Below are 19,218 nucleotides of genomic sequence, written 5' to 3' on the forward strand. Positions count from 1 at the left end.
GAACCCTCTGGACTTCATCTGCTTATCTGAAAATTGAAAGGATCACCTGAGAGGAGAGACTTGTCTCTCTTATTACCACATTAAAAGACATTCATAAAAAGAATCTAGTGCCTTGTGAAAATATGGAGGGCACAGTTAGTACTGGGGTGCTCGGCTCTTGGTTTGCTGGGAGAATTCTGGCAGAGCTCTTCCGACACCTCCCACACTGGGCGTACTGCTAAATCATTGCAGCAAATGAGTTCTGAGTGGCATGGTCAAAGTCAAAGAGGCACAAGGGCTTTTTACCTCAACTTGACCCCATTAAACCCAGTGGAGGATGACTCTGGCCACACGCAGCAAATGTATTGGCTCTGAGCCCATCAGGGTTCTTTTCTGAGACTCTCCACAAGCCAGGGTCAGGCAGGAAATGAGATGGGTTTTATTTCCTGCAGTCTGTATGAGGGGTTTGCATAGACCAGGGCATGGCACGTGATGTGAGAACGCTAAGGGGCACATCTGGGGCTCAGCGACACTGATTTCACTTTACTTGGTGATGTAAGGAAAAGAACACTGAACTTGAAATTGGAAGACTTGAACTGCGGTCCTGAACAGGCAAGTCACCTGCGAAAGTCAGGTAGCGTCTTGGGACCCGTTTCCTCCTTTCTAAAATGAGAGTTCTCAGTGGATAGTTCCTAAGTTTTCTTCTAGTTCCGGCAACCTGAGATTTGTGTAATATTAGAACTTTATGACACAAGCCATCAGGGTGCTGCATCCCAGGGACAAATCAAGCAATATTTTTATGCACCAAACCTTGATGGGCCTCCCAGGGGACTAAAGTTTTATGGACAGAGCTTCTGAATGTGGCTGCCATGTGAAGCTAGGTTTTCTGATTACATACTTGAGGATGACATTTTTAGAGAAAAACAGAATTGCCGTGGCATCTCTTAATCTTGTAGTTTAATCCTTTACTGAGAATTTATACATGGAAGTTTTGAGGTTTTAATTTAATTAATATTCAAAATTGACAAAGTACAGCCAGATTCAAAGGTAGTTGGATATTTTCAGGTCTTATGGAAATTAAGTTAATATGACCATTTGACCTAGTTGATCCTCCATACGTGAGATACAGTTTCCATTCCTCCCATGTGTTCCGTGGACCATTTGGTCTTATTAAATGTAATCATCCCACTTTTGCTCACTGAGGTCCAAAATGAGGCAAGTTCCTCGCCTTTAGATACTCAAATCAGGCTAATATCTATTTTTTATTCTATATAACCTTATATTTGTGTCATAGTTTCTATCATTTTCCTACCCCCTATTTCATGTGATCATCACAACCTGATAAGCTGGAGGTAAAAAACGGTGTTTCCATTTTAAAGAGGAAAAAGTCAGGTTCAAGGCCAAGGTCACGTGTCTAAAAGTGACCACACTCCCGATTATTTTTTCACACTTTTCATTACCAATGAGTGGATTGGTCTTTTCTGCTATTCAAAGGGCATCCTTGCTCAAGGCGAGTATATATTTGCAAGCTCCTCACTAATAGCTAAATGTTGGCACGTCTCAGGGAATTACTCAGAAAAACACAATGAGAATGATCACTCTGTACACTGCTGAAGGATATGAATGATTAAAGGGTACTTTGGAGAAGAGTATTTTGTGTATCATCATAACATTTTAGTACTATTTTTGATAAGTACAATATATGAGAAATATCAACATAGAATAAAATGAACATGTCGAACTGAAAGAGGGTGAACATCCCAGAGAGAGAGAAATGTATAAGGAAAATCAAAAGGCTCGGGAGCAGGGACAATTAGAGAAATTAACTACAGAGCAGTTACCCGTGAACGTGGTTTATTTTCTCGGAGTTTGAATTTCTCAACTTACCCACTTAATTCAGTGCTGTCCCCTTTCAAAGAAGTCATCTCGAGAGGCTGTATGCTTATTCCATGCGCGCTGCTTATTACTTACATGATTTTTGGAACTCCTCTTTTATAATTGCCTTCTGAAATGGACACTTTCTTTGAAATATTCTTAATGGCATTTTAGATAAAGTCAGAATTATTCAGAGGCTTGTCTGGTGAAAAGGAGGGTGCTTAAACCAGATAATTTATTTCCCTCCCTCCTTCTCTCCCTCTTTCCCTCTCTCCCTCCCTCCCTTCCTACTTATTTCTCTCTCTCTTTCCATTTCCTTCCTTCCTTCCCTCCCTCCCTCCCTCCCTTCCTTCCTTCCTTCTCTGTCTCCCCCTCCTCTCTTGCATTCTTCCAAAAAAGAGGCAGGACTAATTTTTTTTACATGTTTTGTACACCTTCTCTGCAGACTTCCAGAAATTACTCTAAGCCGCACCATATTGTTGTCGTAAGAACATATTTTTCAAGTTGGTTATGTTGGGTGCTTAAATTCTGGTCTGTTAGTTTAAAATATTGTGTCTTGTGCTTTTGTAATTACACTCCCCGAAGTGAATCATATGGGACTTCGGTTGCATTGTTGAAGTTGTTGTTAACTGCAGGAGACCCGAATATCACCCTCTCAGCAGTGACGGGCTGGAGCGGGCAGCACCGAGCTGAGAGGAGGAATGGCACAGGTGATGGCGAAGACGCCAGGTGGAGCCTTGAGTGGAATCAGGGATGCTACACTTTTACTGACTGCAAGTGTCCAGAGAGTGTGGCCAAGGGGATAGAGAGAGGGAGCTGAAGCCGTAGCATAGGAGGACCACATGAAGGAACCAGGGATATTAAAGCTGCTGTGGTATACGAGAACCAGGGTGGGGTGCTAGAGAGGACATGGGATCGAGAAGGGCGCTTAAAATGTTATTTCTGCTCCCAATTAGCTGGAGAACATTGGACACATAATTTGACCTCTCTGTGCTTCAGTTCCCTGATCTATCAAGTTAAAATTATAGAACTAATTGAGCTTACGGTTTCTTCAAAGACTAAAATTTATTTTGTAAGGGCTACACGATAAATATCTTCAAATACTTGAAGGGCTCCCATGTGGAAGAAGCATTAGACTAAGACTGTATAATATCTGAGGCGGATACAGGGATCTAGGGGTGGTAGGGGAGCAGATTTCAGCTTTAGATAAAGAAGAACTGCCCAGCAGTGAGATGGCTGCCTTGAGGGTAGGGTGTACAGTGATAAGCTCCCCATCCGTGGAAGTATTCAAGAAGAGCTGAGAGGGCTGGTTTTATGATGTAGAAGGGAAGCATAAACTACAAGAAGTAAGTGGCTAATGGACTGTGAAGGTCTCTTCCAATTTTGAGATTCTAGGAATCTCTACTCTTTTGAGGTCTGTATTCTTGATTGCATTTGCCCCGGAATGACAGGTTGAAAAATCCCAGGCGGCTCTAGAAGTGAGAAGTGGTCCATGAGGATTTGGTTCACAATGCCTAGTCATCTCTAGAAGTGCCTGAAGGACGTGACATCCTAGCAACCTTGTTGCTTAACCTAATGTTATCTGGAAGAATCAAAGAAGAGGCTCACAGTTCTGTTGAATGAAAAGATTTAAAAGAGGAGCCTTTAAGCTACCTCCTGCACGTTCTTCTTCTGCCCTTCAGATGTAGTAGGACACTGTTGTTGGTCAAAGGTTTGAAGCCCTTTAGAATGCTCAGGACAATCACAAGATTCCCGTTTTGCTTCTTAGCATAGACACATCTCACAGCAGCATCAGGTGCGAGGCTCCAGAGTAGCATGTCACGTGAACACAGAGCGAATCATTATTGATTCCTTGAGCCATGATGGTAAAGGGACCTAAATTACCATCAGCACAGTCGCACTAATGCCGTTGGAATGAGCACGCCGGTGGGAATTCCCGGTGAGGGAACTTCATCAGGTCAGAGCAGCCAGCAGGGGGATGGGCTGAGCGGGGGGGTACAGGTGTTGGAGAGGGAGACAACTCCATTGGTCTGACTCTAATTATTAGAGTTTCTGCTAGTTTAAGTGCCTGAACCTAGAACACTCTGTGAAATGTCTCTCCCTCCTCCCCCATCACCACGTCCCGCCCCTGCTATTTTCTGTTCACTCTACAAAGTGCAATAGTCCTGGTTTCCAGATACATCTCGTGGAACCAGATCCCTGACTGCTGGACTTATCTTGCAACCCTTAGAAGTATGAGCTGGGCAGGCACATCGCAAGAGTTCAAAAGCGTAGGCATATCTCTGGGAGGCGGAAAGACCCTAAACTCCAGGCTCTCTGAGCAGGAAGTTGTGTTGGCCCTCGCTCACTGTGTCTTGTCTCTACCACCTCTGCCCTTTAATCCAGCTCCTTGTTTGAATACTAATCGTTAACACTTAATGAGAGTTTACTCTGCACCAGGCCCCGTGGTGAGCTATCTAATTTAAGCCTTACAAACCTAATAGAGCAGGTTCTTTATTACCCCATTTTTGGCAGATCATGAAAAAACTGATGTTCAAAAGGCTAAATAAGTTGCTCAGTCATAGCTGCAGACTAAAGTCAAACCCACTGCCCTTGTTTTAAATTTCTGTCTTTTCTTATTATTCCTATTATGTGAAGGCTTGGATGACGGTACTGGATCATCAGATGGGAGCCCGAGGGGTACAAGCTTTACGTGGTATTTGTACCGCTATCTACGTGTCTGCCTCCAGCCCATTCTCTCCGTCTTCCTAACCATCTTGTTCTAGCGTACCTTCTTCGTACTTTCAACCTTCTCTGTATTTTATCTTTCCAGGTATCTGATCAATGTGACTTTTGAAGGGAGAAATCTGTCCTTCAGTGAAGACGGCTACCAGATGCACCCGAAACTGGTGATCATACTTCTGAACAAGGAGAGGAAGTGGGAGAGGGTAGGACATGTCTTTGGCAATTCTCATACTAACTAGAGGGGGTGGGGATCGGAAAGTCTGCAACACATTGGAGGAAAATGGCGCCTCGGTTTTGCTCTCTGAGCTGGAGAGCAAGAGATCAATGCTTTAAGAACACAGGGGAGGCCATTTCTCAAACTTGCATCTTCATTTTCTTGCTACTTTGGTCAATCGAGAGATGATTGTCCCTATGTATTTCTGTTTCATTGGTAGTGGTGCTGTCTGCAGCATGACTTCGTTTTAATGGAAGAGTGTGCATGCACCATATAACACGATTAGGTGGAGAAACCGAATCATGGTGTAATTCAGAAGTCGTGTCCTACACGGTATACTGGGGAGGCCTGTGAAGCCTGATTTATGAGCACACAACTCTGGATTTCCTGTGACTGGAGGCTTGCCATGCAAGGCTCTTCTCAGGATCTCTCCCACTGCCAGCTGACCACAGTGTCTGAAATTCTACCATTAGGCGTTAATTTACGTGGGCGCCAGACTGCCTAGGTTCAATCCCCGGCTCCTCTACTCACTAAACTGTCTGTTTAGGACCTTGGGCAAATCTCTTAACTTCTCTGTGCCTCCACTTCCTCGTCTGAAAAATGGGGTTAATAATAATAGTACCAATAACACAGGGTTGTTATAAGGATTAACTATATTAATATATGTAAAGGACTTAGAAGGGTGCCTGGCACATCGTAAGCACTTACTAGGTATTGGCTTTTATTATTATACCTGATTCCTAGTTAAATGCAAACGTTCCTGAGAGTGATGTCATCACTGGTGTTCCCGAGAATGTTCGGCAGGGCACTTGTGCCTTTAGACGCTTTGCTGAGAAATGGTTTCCAGATAAATAAGACCGAGGGATGCCGTCTACTCTGTCTCACTCTGGGAGATTCTCAGAACATATTAGCATTCGAATGTTCAGAGGTGTCTTTTACTGAGGGATAGTTGACATACATCGTTATACTAGTTTTAAGTATACGGTATAATGGTTCAATATTTGTATATATTATGAAATGATCACCACAGAGAGTCTAGTTAACATCCGTCACCATACATAGTTGCAAAATTTTTTTGTTGTTGTGACGAGAACTTTTAAAATCTACTCTCTTCGCAGCTTTCAACATGCAACACAGGATTATTAACCACAGTCAGCATGCTGTACGTTACACTCCCCTGACTTATTTATTTCACACCTGGAACTTTGTACCCTTTGACGAACCACCAGTCTGTTCTCTGTATCTGTGAACTAGGTTTTTTTCTTTTTCTTTTGTTTTAGAGTCCACTTATAAGTGAGATCATGCAGTGTTTGTCTTTCTCTGTCTGACTTACTTCACTTAGAATAACACCCTCAAGGTCCATCCACGTTGTTGCCAACAGAGGTGCCTTACAGCAAAGAAACATCTTTAATTTTATTTAATCTGGCTTTTCCCCAAATGATTTATCACGAGAACCCTTTACCCATGAAATCATATTCTGTGAATCACGTTGGGAAGCATTGATTTACAGACTCTGCAGATGCTGTGGGCCAGTTGGCTGGGAACAGACTTCAGGATGTCAGCATGGCTCTGACTAGGATGGAAACCAGGTGATGCAGTTCCAAAGAGAGTAGCCAGGAAAAGAAGCCAGAGATGAACTTCGTGAAATTCACCATCTTGTCACAGAGAGCCGTGGACAGGTGGTTGTGAGAATGCTCACCTGTGAAACCAGGCATGTGTGTCTCAGGTGGTGGGACCCAGGGCCTTATCTTTCAAACCGAAGACCTCGATCTGTCATGTGTTCCTCATGTCAGGGCTTGGCTGTAAGGCTGCCATTATGCCCGGGGCTCTTGATTGAAGCTGCCGCCCCTCCCCTGAGTTGTCATTTGTCCCAAAATGGCTATTCCCTGGGCTTCCACTCCTTACCCCAGTCAAGCTGCTTTTCACTGCTGCTGTGGAGACATAATCATTCAAGGAGTGTCTGGGCCGGCATGTACAACAGGCGCTTCTGTATATCTCCAGAAGAGGAGTTATTAAAAAACGGAGGCTTCATGCGTGGATCAGAAGACATCCAGCTAGGGTGGCTTTTATTCAGTAGACCATGATTACTGTCTCAAGTAAGGGGCCCTCTCACAACCGTCCTGTCTTAAAGAGACACCACTTCCCATCATTTGTGCTGCCTTCTCTTCCTTAGGCTGGAATCTGAGGCCTGGGACCCCCAGCCCTTTCCAAAACTAGACCCTCCTTCCTGGGGGTTGGATCCCACGCCTCCTTAACAGATCTACCTCTACTCTAACTCTTGAATTTATTCCTTATTTCTATATGATCTGGGAACCATGTGGATAATTTTTTAAATGGGCCTCCTTCTCCCTGACGCCCACGTTGAACCATTCAGATCAGCCCTGGACATGGCTTCTAGAAAGAGTTTCCCAACCCACAATTCTAGTTCTTTCTCTGCCCAAAACCTGCTCAGAGCTTCTGCAGCTTGTGGATTGGGCCCAAACTCTATCTGTTCTTGCATTCAAGGCTCTGGTCTCTTTTCCAACACCCGTCTTCTCTTGCTCACCATTTCCCATCTCACCTTCAAGCTACACTGGACTCCTCTCTGTTCTGAGAATGTGCCCTTGTATGTCTTGTTCTCCGTACAGAGTGTCGTGATGTTTTCTTTTCCTGGAATGAATGGTCCAATTATACAAATCATAATCATCCTTTGAAGCCCGATTAAAATGTTGCAGTCTCCATCCCTGATCTTTGACCAAGATATAATTTTTTGCTCCCTTATCCCCTGTAGCCTTGGTCCGTACCTCTGCTGTAGTACTCGTCACATCTGCCTGTGTTAGAGTTGCATGAGTGATGCTTCCAGAGGACAGAGGCTGTGTCTTTATACTGTTGTGTCCTCATGGCAACCTGGAGGATCGTGTTGCATAGCTCAATAAATATATGTAGAATGAATGAGAACCATTACATAATACAAGAGTCTAAAATCCATCATGAAGAATCAAGTTTATGCTATTGCCCTTGATACAAGAGCTCGTTTTTTTGGGTGAGGGGAGAGAAACTCTTTATGTAGATTGAGTTTTCATAGATCGTACTTTAAGTGTGCTAAGGGAGCTTGTTATTTAAAGCAATTCTGTGGGTAATCTTTTGATAAAGTCTTTTGGGGGATTGGGATCCTAGAATAGAACCTCTTCATACTGACTTGGTTACATCAGGGAGCATTGCTGAAGAGAGATGTTCAGTATTCCTTAGGTTCATGAGCCCTACAGCTCCCAAACTTGGAAGCCCTTGCGGGCAGGGTGGGGATGCCAGGCACAGGTCTAGGGCATGTCTGGGTTGTGGTAAAATCGAACCGTGGGAAGTTGTACCTTTTCTTCCACTGTCACCCTGGCCCCCAGAACGCTTCTGCATGCTTAGGTCTCCTAATAGCATTCCAGAAGGTCCCCAGCGGTCCAGGGAAGATTTAGACTTCAGAGAGGCAGGCCCTCGGGGTGAGGATTCTACAGTGAAGAGATGGTCACTGGGGAGACAAGGAGAGAATGAGTCTCAATTAGAGGAAGAGGCGTGGGCTAAGAGCTGGGGCCTTTGGCCTCTAGTGCTGCCCCTAACTGGCTGTGTGACCTGCTCTTTTCACTTTTCTGGATCTTTCTGCCCTCATGTCTAGAACCATGGCGTGAGATGGGTCCTTTCCAGCTCTAACTTCTGAGGTTACGTATTCACGCTGTAGATAAATCGGGGCATGGCATGGAAGTCGGTGAGGGCCGGAGCATACAAAAGGAGCCCGACTTCGTATTTAAGGACAGTAGCTCCCAGGACACGTTTGTCATTCTTGTCATTGGGGTAAATGTCATCTCTTCAGAAGGCCTTCCCTGATGACCCAAGCTGAGGTACCACCCAGTCAGGTTCATTTTCATTTGCTTCAAGATACTTATTGTCTGACGTTCTGCTCATTTGTCTGCTTGTTTGTGTTGTTTATCCCCTGTTTTCCCACACCAGGTCGGATGCTGTGTGGGTGCAAGGGCCTAGTTCACCTCGATAATTCTAACACTTCAGAAGAGCGCTTGGCTCAGAGGGACCACTCAAAAGATAATTGTTAAATAAATGAAGACTCTGTACGCTCAGGAGGGTTAGAGCAGTGACTGGCAGTGACCATTCGCTCCCACCTGAGACTCTCTCGTGTAGACTGAGTGGTTGACTGAAAAGCACATAAGAGCAGGTACATCTCCCTGCGGACTGAGCACCCCGAGGACCAGCAAGGGCCTCAGGGCGCCTTTGGGAGGGCTCATCTCCAGGCAGGCACGCCCGAACAGTGTTCGACAGGAAGCCTCGGCAGGAGGAAGATTTACTGTGTGAATCGTGTGATAGGATTTCACAGTATTCCTTCAGGTTTTTACAAAGTCGTCTCAAAGCTACTGTCTTATCAGTTCGGTTCCTTCCAAAAGCCTGCAAGTGATGGCAGGATCGTCTGTGGGCCTGAGCCTGGTTTTAGAAATCGGAGAGAGCCGAATTCAGTTTCCCACATCGCCATTTATCAGCTGTGTGTACAGAGCGACTGGTATTACCGGGGGTCTGTTTCCCTCTTGTAAAATGGGGCTTTACATAAGGCTGTCACACGGATTAAAGGGGGTTTTTTAGTAACCAACTCTAAAGGAGATATTATAGTAAAGCCAGTTAATAGTGGCTGGAACATAGCCAGTATTCAACAAATACCAATTGGTAGTCCCCACCCTCCTCGAGTAATTTTTTAAGGTAATATCTGCACATGGTAAAAAGTCAAATGATACAAAAGAATATCCAGTAAAAAGAATGTCCTCTGATCCCCTATGATCCCTGGTTCCCCAGGTCCCTCCTCAGAGCGATCCTAGTTCGCAATGTCTTACGTATTTGCTCTGAAGATACTCCCAAGCGTATACAAATTTTCTACATTTACTCGACCTCTTTTTTTTAACGAATAGTACATGCTTTTGTGAACCTTTAGTGGGACCGTATGTTAGTAGCCTCTGAGGAGGCATGGAGGCTGGGGGCTAGAACAGCAAAGAGATCTCTGGATCAGAATTATATTCACACAAAGCCAAGGACATATCTCTGGTATGTAGAAATGTGAAGAACATTTAAAGCGGAACACACAGACACAGACGTAGAGAATGGACTTGTGGACACAGGAGTGGAAGGGGAGGGTGGGACGAATTGAGAGAGCAGCATTGACACATATACGCTACCATGTGTAAAATAGACAGCTAGTGGGAACCTGCTGTATAGCGCAAGGAGCTCAGCTCGGTGCTCTGTGATGACCTAGAGGGGTGGGACGGGGGCGGGGGCGTTGGGAGGGAGGTTCCAGAGGGAGGGGATATACGTACACATATAGCTGATTCTCTTTGTTGTACAGCAGAAACTAAGACGACATTGTAAAGCAATTATACTCCAATAAAAAAAAAGTCCAAAAAAATAAAGAGGAACACACACACACAGCATGGTGAGTTGGAAAGGGTAGGGGATGGTGAAAACCATTTGTTTGCAGAGTGGCTTCATTTGTGAGTCTCTCTAAGAGGGGGACAGCTGCATCAGCTTGCATTAGAAATAGTCTGGCACGGAGAAGTGGCTCCTGTCTCTATCAGAGCCTCTCATGATTTGCTTCATCGCCACTGCTCCCTGCTTCCATTTAATCGTTCCTAAAATGGGGATAGTAAAAATGAAATGCAGTGGGGTGTGTTCTGAGTAATGACTTCAAGAAATGATGATGATGCATTTTTCAGGTTGTAAGAGGTAAACAGACCTTAAAGGGACTGTCTGGGTCGGAATTGCAGGACGATACATATGGTGCGCCTCTCCGCTCGTCTTTCCCCCAAACTCGCCAGAGGTGTATTTTAGAAACGCACTCCCTCTTCCCTGCCTCCACCTACCAGAAAATACCCGTCCCTGTGTAGATTAAAACATTCTTTGTTTGTTTGGATCATTGTTTGGGCTCCCCAAGCCCCAGTTATCACCTCAGGCTGGCAATCCTGAGAGATTACAGCCATATCCACCAGTGGAAGAAGGGTTCAAGGTGAAAGTGGTCGGTAGGAAGTGCTGAGTCCATAGTCGTATTTATGAATTAACGTATGGATCAGTGAGAGAGAGGAAGGTAACCAAACTGGTAGAGAGAAGACTCCCAAGAGCCGCCTCGGAAGCAACGACATTATAGAACAGAAGGTCCCACCGGCATCTGGAGGCTGCGATGAACGAAACAGGTTAAGGGATGCTTCCGGTAGCCCCGTATCCAGGAGGCAGCACTGAGTCCAGGCTGCGGCTGCGCCGTGACACCGATACCTGAGGACTAGAGTGATCTGTTCCAGAGCGATCAAGTGGGTGATGACAGGACAGAGGTTGATCGCTCCTGTGGCAGATTCTGCTTGAAAGCCATTGACCCGTGACATAAAACAGCCCGTCCATCCCTTCAGAGAGCGTGCGCACGCACACACACTCTCTCTCATCACGGACGAACTGACGGTCTGCTCACGAGCACAGGAACCACATCTGGCTGGCTTCCCGCTAGGTGTCTGTGCCCAGCACGGTGCAAGACAGTGCTCAGCAGGCCAGGAAATACTTGTTGCCTGGACACACCTGCCCCTACTGAATTCCACCCCCCGCCCCGGGGGAAGAGGCCACGGGCTACCACGTGCTCTCTCCAGACTTTCAGAGGGCGTCCGAGGAGTGCAACAGAAGCTCCTCCCCGTGTTGGTGTGTTTTTTCTGCATCTCCCGATACCACCACTTGACAACATGCTCCTTTTGCTGACTTTGAACTGCATACTAATGTGCATCCTTGGATTAAGGCGTTAAGAAACAGGGTCCACGGAGAAGGGCTCTGGGAACTGCGGTCACGGAGGGGAAGAAGAAGAGGCAACAAGGTGATGACTTACGCTCTTTAAATATATGAAGAATTATTGGACCAGGTGTTGAGATCAGCTGTTCACTTTCTCCTCCGAGACAGAACCAGAGTAAGTGGGCTTAAGATCAAGCAGAGAGGATCTATATCAGCTATAAGGAGAATTTCTTTCTAGAGAGAAGTGTTGAGTACCAGAACTGTTAACCCCACCAGGGGCTGACTTTGGAAGAACTAAAAATTGGGTATATCTTCATGGCTCTGTAACGTGCAGTCCTGCCCACACAACAATGCGTGAACTATAGGCTTTGAGAGTTCTTCTTCCCTTCCCCTCCCTCCCTTCCCTCCTTCCTGCACATAACGATTGAGGACCTACTATGAGCCCCCATAGTGTTGCCCCCACCAAACTAGTATTATTGTTTTCCTAGTTGCCGGGGAAAGAGGTGTTGCAAGGAGAAGGGCGCTTATTGTGACACGTAAAATTTCTATAACCTAAGGTGATTTTAAATCTGACTATTTGATGTGGTCTGATAGTTGGGTGGCTCTTTCATCTTGCTTGGTATATATGACAGTGGTTTATAGACAAGGCCTCTGGATGACATGCTTTTGGTTGTCTTTCGAAGTTGTGATTATCACAGACTTTCACATCCAAGTGTTCCCTTCTTTGGTTCCCTCGGCTCCAAGGGCCGTGGCCCATGCTCTTTGCCTACACCCTTTTCCAGGGTCCTGGAAGGAGACCACCGGGGGCCAGCCCATGGTGGGGAGGTGTGCCCTTAACCCCCAAGGTCTCCACACCCACTCCTGGTAGACTCAGTGCACAATGTCAAGCTGCTACCCCCATGTACGTTTATAAAATAATTCGAAGAGCAGAGCAGGTTGTACTGGGGGAAAGGACTTCAGAAATGTCATTTCAGAAAGGCTGGCTGTCTTCATGTGCTGTCATCAGCCACTGAATGAAGCGGATAAAAGAACAAGATAACCTTGGTTGACTTTGCTTCTGAAACCTATACCTGCTGATGGGGGAGAAAAGCAGGATGGAGCTTGGAGACAGAAGTGCTGGCTTAATCTTGACTTAAGGAAACACTGTATAGAGGAAAGGCTCCCCAAAGCCAAAAGATAGCTTTCATCCACCTTGTTTAAATTTTATTGAGGATTTTATTTCATGACAGTTGTCTTTGGTTGGCTCCTGAGTCCTCTGAACTTTCTAATTCTAGGCTATAATGTTTTTCCAGTAGTGGTATTGAAGATGAAATAGTGGTGTAGAGGTTACAAGACTCGTATGTTAATACACAGGTTAAAACCAACATTTATGATTTTCTTATTATAAAGGTAATTGGTGCTTATTAAAGGTACTTGGGGGGACAAAATAAAATTTACCCATTTACATACCTACAAAGAATTAGTGTTTACATTTCTTCTGTTTCTTACGGATGCTTTTTTCTCTGCCTGTGTGTGTATATGTGTATGTTTTAACACAGTACAGTGTGATACAATAGAACTGGAAATGCAATGTGTGAACAGTTTGCAGTCTTCTTCTTTCTCTCACTATGATACTGTGACCATTTTCTTATTTTATTAATGTTATCCAAAAGCATGAAACTTAATGATTGCCTCCTATTCCATTGTAAAGATGTATCATACTTCTTTAAACTGATCCCCCATGATTAGCCATTCATATGTGTATTCGGTAGAGACTGGTACTCGTATGAGAATAATTTCAGAGTTTTTGATAATCCAGCTTTGATGTGTGGGATTGATGTCCGAGGTGACAAGGTTCGGTCACCTTTTTTTATTGTTGTTTTATGTCCCTAAACATTCAAAATGATATCCTTTAATTCAAGAAGCTTGGGTTATATTCATTCAGTAACAAGGAGAAGACACACATGCAGTGGGTGTGAAAGGCTCTCCTTTGTGATTCCTGGTCTGCTGGGGATCCCAGACGGTTTTTCTTTCTGACCTTCTGATCCTCTAACTTTGCTGATGAGAATATTTCTTACCTTTGGCAGTTACAGCACACAGAGGATGGGGTTGTTCATGTCGTCTGTGTCTGCAGTTTTCAACATCCTGGGACCATTTTCTTGAGAGTTGGAAGCTTGTGAAATTCAGGCCCGTGTTCCTAAGGAGGTAGTAGGACTCATGCTTGGTGTGACATCGTTTCTAGTGCTGTTTCCATTCTCTGTGCCCCAAGTGACCCAGGAAGAAGGGAGAGTGATCCCCTTCTTTCACCAGTGGGGCAGCACCTGGCTGGCTGACTCACATACCCACAGGCTGATGTGCCTCAGGACTGTCCGGGCCATCATGGCAGGGACTGCTCTTTTCATACCTTGGTGTATTTTCCACCAAACAAGCTACTTCGTGCATACCTTAATAGCATAGACACTTGCCCTGAAGTCTGAGGTGTGACATTAAAGCTATAATATCTGAATGTTCTTCATCTACAAGCATGCCTCTGTTGACCTATCACCAGGAGATCTTCTGCTTTGAGTTCTTCCTACAGCGATGACAGATTTGTACAAGTGCACGCACAGCCTCTCTCTCCACAATACCTACTTATGAGAGCTGGCCGGGACCAGGGTAAAGTGATTCGTGTGCATAGGGAGGCAAGCGCCGACCTTGGCATGTGAACTCTGCTGATCAGCCCCCAGTACAAAGAGTTGAAAGGAAGCGTTGGCCAATTAAGAAAATAAACTGCCTTTAAGAATGAAAGCTATTAATAAAAAAAAACATGAATACAAGCATTCCACCGCAGCCGTAGCACTCAAGATTATTTGGTGTGATTTTATTATTTTCTCTATCAGAATGATTTCTGTCCATAATTTGGTGAACATTTCAGTTCATTTTGAGAGAGAGACAAGCTCTTGCACTTTCTCCCTCTCTGTGATGATGTGACCCAGGTATTCTCTGCTGCCCATAAAGGCTGCCCATTGCCAGTTCTGCAGGCAGTCCAGGTCTTAGCCCCATCAGCTACGTGTTCTGAAGGTTTAAACTGAAAACAGATCTGTGCCAGGGGAATGAGGAGAATGAAAGTGTGGTCTTGAGGAGACAAATCAAAGAGGGGAAGAGCACAAGTAGACGTCCGGGAGAGAGTGATAGACCCCAAGGGAAAGAGGACCATTCTCCACAGCTGTATTTTCAAAGTGCACAATATTCCCCGTTTACACCAAACTCTGTAGATATCCTTTCACGTTTTTCTACTCTGAAGGTTTGGTGTGTGGTGTCTTCTAAGATCGTCAATTTTGGCTATTCTCATAATAACGCCTATCATCTTTTTCACTCATCCCATAAGGAGGGGAACTTTCTGGCATAGGAATAGAATATTACCTCTTGGGTAGAACTTCTGGTGGATGTTTAAGCCACCTCAGCATTCTCTTTATAGAACAGTGAAAAAACATCTGTTCTCCCTAAAGGGTCTGAGAAAGATATACAATTTCTAAAACACTCTATCCTGAGATCAAGGGATCTTAGGAAGATTTGGCACTAGCACATCTGACATTTATTGGGCCCTTTATTAAGAATGTGGTTCATGAAGAGTTTTAGCATATATGACCTAATTTTGATTCCTATTAAAACTTACTTCCTATTGCACAGGTAAGTATACTGAGGCTCAGAGAAGTTGTATGATTTGCCAAAGTCATACACTTAAGGAGTGGCAGGGCTGAGTGTAGATATTTACACCTGGCTCCATTTAAGTCCAATATATGTTTTGCCCTGATACACAGAGTATAACGGTATAAGTAGACTAATGGCATCAAAGTGTAGCACTACCAATGGGGATAGTTTTGTAGACCAGAGGACAGACCACACCACGGAAATACGTGAGCACCACCACATGAGAGTTTTTAAACAAAGTGTTCAGAAATGGTCCTGTACCAGGTAGGTGGGGGGAGTTGGCTTAAACTGGGACTGGCTGTTTCAGTGTAATATTTTCCTGAGAAGATTATAAAATGAAAAAGTAAGGGAAGGAGGAATGGCGAGAGGCAAGAAAGATAGGAACAACAGCAGAAAAGCTTTTCTGCATCCCTACATCCCTATACCTTTTCACTACCTATTATTAAACACACATTCACACACACACATCCCTAAAAATACATACATGCATACACTGCCTCTTTTTTTCAGCTAGAACAAGAATGTATCTCCTCAAACTGTGAGGACAGAACACGTTTCTCCCAATAGCAAAGGCCACAGCTACCTACAGAAATAGTTGTCTAGGTCCTGATTACATAGACAGGATGGATTTCCTAGTAAATAGTTTGCTTCTGCGTTAAAAGCTCTTCTAACATGCAGCCACCATGGCAGTGACACTGCAGCCATGCAGCCCCATTGATCAGACACCTGCAGGAGGTGCAGAGAAATGTCGAAACACCAAGAGGAATTTAAAATAGCTGACCCACAAAACAGACTTCAAATCTTACCAAGAGAGTGACATGAAATTTTAACTTTGTTTTACATAAAACACAATCAATTAAATATTTTATGAGCTCAACTAGCTAAGAGAGAGGAGTTTGGGCATTTCATATCAAACTAGCTGAAGGTTCATTGAGATGAATACATACAAATATATAAAAGAGAAAGTAGAAGCGAAATCCAATAGCTAAGACCACTGATCTTCTGTGATTCCTCATCGTCACTTCAGTGTTTCCCCAGGTGTGATTGTGGGTTTCACTGTGGTACATGAATTAAGAGGGATGAGTATTTTTTATTTAAATAATCTGTTTATCTTTATAGTTATCTTCTATCTTTGACAAGTGACACTTGTCTTACATTTACAGTCATGATATGAAATTTTTTAACAAATATATTTTTTAAAAGAAGATTGTTTCATATGTAATTAAAAATAGTGTAGGTGGTGCACAGATGTGGCAAAAATCGGGACAGTGGAACTCAAATGACTGAAATTTGAGAAATGCTTCCAGAGGGCAAAGTGAGTTCCAGACCCCGGTTCCCAAATCACAGTAGTCAAGACTGACCTACCTTCCCATCCTGTTTCCTCTTCTGCTCTCTGCGTTTAGTCTACACACCAGCATAATTGCAACAACCCTATGCTTTCCCCTTAACCTTGGACTCTTGAACTTACCCTTTGCTGCATAGTTTAAAAGCCAAGAGGCATCATATCTTCCTCACCTTTGCCTAACACAGTGATTCATCCAAAGCAGTGTAAATAGATGTTGCTTCAACTTTCTTTGTTTCCCTTTCCTTATCTATACAATGGAAAGAATGATAGCACCTACCTCAAACTGTGGCTATACGGATCAAATAAGCTATAATTCATTTAAAATTCTTAGCACAGTATCTGGCGTGTAGCAGGTGCTGTGCAGATATTCACTGTTCTTTACTTGAACATGTTTTTTTCTTCCAGTTTTATTGAGGTATAATTGACAGCACTGTATGAGTTTAAGGTGATCTGACTTACATACATCATGAAATGATTACCACAGTAAGTTTAGTGAACATCCATCATCTTGTATAGATATAGACATTTAAAAATATCTTTCTGGTAACGAGAACTCGTAGGATTGACTCTTAACAATTTTCATATATATCATATAGCAGTGTTAATTATATTTATCATGTTGTATATCACATCCCTAATACTTATTTATCTTATACCTAGAAGTTTATACCTTTTGACCACTTTCATCCAATTCCACCTCCCCCCATCCCCTGCCTTTGGTAGCCAGAAATCTGATCTCTTTTTCTATGTTTGTTTGTTTGTTTTTGAAGTATAATTGAACATATTTTAAACCAATCTTAACTGAAATTGGGTTCCAGAAAACAAGAAAGTGAAGAAAAATGAACCGCATACACAAGTACACAACAAGGTTGGACCTTGGCCTTAGTCACTGAAAGGAAGGAACTAGGAAACAACACATAGAATCCTTGACGTGCCCGATGATAAACTGGCAAAGAACCCACTTTCCTCCTTTATTCTTATACAACTTTTTGCACAGGGATTTTTAAAAATTGAGTCTTATTAATAATAAAAGAATGGTAAAGTCCCCGACACAGCACAGCAGTCCATGCTGGGCTCATTGCCCCCAAATCAGGGAATTAAAAACATGTTCAGCTTAGATTTAGGACATTGTGGGTTCTCAGTAACCATTACATAACAGCCAAACCACATTAGGCGATAGTGACTGTTCGTGAAACCTCATGGTGTGTCCTTGTGCCATTTGATCTCCTTGGCCTTTGTTTCACTGTAACAAACCGCCGCCAGTCTCCCCTTTATGGCTTCCTTATTGTGCAGCGGGTAGATTGGCCCACAAGCGTTAAAGGAGTTCCTCCCACAAGGGAAGGTGGTTTATGTCAAAAGACGCGTCCTAGTCAGGGTTGACTACAAAGGGGATGATGGTGAAGTGGGGAGTGAAATAGAAAATACAACTGACACTTAGCATTTTATTATTTTTAAATTTAATTTAATTTTTTTTATTTATTTATTTTTTTGCGGTACGCGGGCCTCTCACTGCTGTGGCCTCTCCCATTGCGGAGCACAGGCTCCGGACGCGCAGGCTCAGCGGTCATGGCTCACGGGCCCAGCCGCTCCGCGGCATGTGGGATCTTCCCAGACCGGGGCACGAACCCGCGTCCCCTGCATCGGCAGGCCGCCTCTCAACCACTGCGCCACCAGGGAATGCCCAACACATAGCATTTTATAGTTTACACCAGTGATTCTCAAAGTGTGGTCCCTGGACCAGCAACATCAGCATCACCTGGGAACTTATTTGGAATGCAGATTCTCAGGTCCTGCTGCCAAAGCTCCAGGGATGAGGCCCAGAAATCTGAGTTTTGACCTATAAAACACAGAGATAGTTGACCACAGACGTTTCCCTTTCACAAGGAGAAAAGACGTTATCTGTTTAATGGATATTTAAGACTGCCACTTTGTCACCGTTTTCTGTTCTCATTTTATTTTCCAGCCTTTTACTTTGAAATAAATCTGAGTCTTTATCCCTCCACAAAGTTGAGGATAGAGCCAGAAGCCCAGCAAGAAAGAGTGAAGGCCTGTATCACTCACTCCAGGAGACTGTGAATTATCTATGGTCTTCAGTCACTGCTACGGAAACTCCAGGATATTAGGCTGACTGGCTGGGTTTGTTCATTCAGGAAATATCTCCTGAGCCCCTACTAAGTACCTGACACTATTCTAAGTGTTGGAGAAACAGTATTGAATAAGACCAACCAATTCCCCCACCCTCAAGGAGTTTTTGTCTTCGTGAGGAGGTCAGACAACAAGCACATCAACAAATAAGTAAATATCATCACTTCAAGTGGCGTCTAGTGCCATTAAGGTGGTAAGATAGGGTATGGTGGCTTTCAACCACAGGATGCCAGCTCCCCAAGGGGCTTTTAGGAATACCAGCCCCCAGCGGGGCTTGTTTACAATTTCTTATTTTAAATAAGATGACAGTTAAATTTCTAAGGAGTATGTCCAACAGCTGTTAGAAATTTAACTGGCAACTTAAAGTAAAAACCTTTCAAATGATGCCCATAGGTCCTCTGCTTAAACTTGGCATAGATACTGTGTTGAGACTACAGACCCACTTCCAAGCAGCAGGGCAAATGTGGGTAGTATTTGATCTTCCATTTTT

At 44.0% G+C, this 19,218-nt stretch overlaps 1 protein-coding gene across 1 annotated transcript in view; it reads left to right on the forward strand.

The window, feature by feature from the left end:
* The window catches only part of GRIN2B (glutamate ionotropic receptor NMDA type subunit 2B), a 425,420-nt gene that overhangs the window by 303,534 nt on the left and 102,668 nt on the right, over positions 1–19,218 (forward strand). The window contains exon 6 of the mRNA XM_030841308.2: positions 4,667–4,781. Coding sequence (XP_030697168.2) covers positions 4,667–4,781 — 115 coding nt within the window. The remainder of the gene's footprint in view (positions 1–4,666; positions 4,782–19,218) is intronic.

The sequence above is a fragment of the Globicephala melas genome, chromosome 10 (genome assembly GCF_963455315.2).
Source record: "Globicephala melas chromosome 10, mGloMel1.2, whole genome shotgun sequence".
NCBI lineage: Eukaryota > Metazoa > Chordata > Mammalia > Artiodactyla > Delphinidae > Globicephala > Globicephala melas.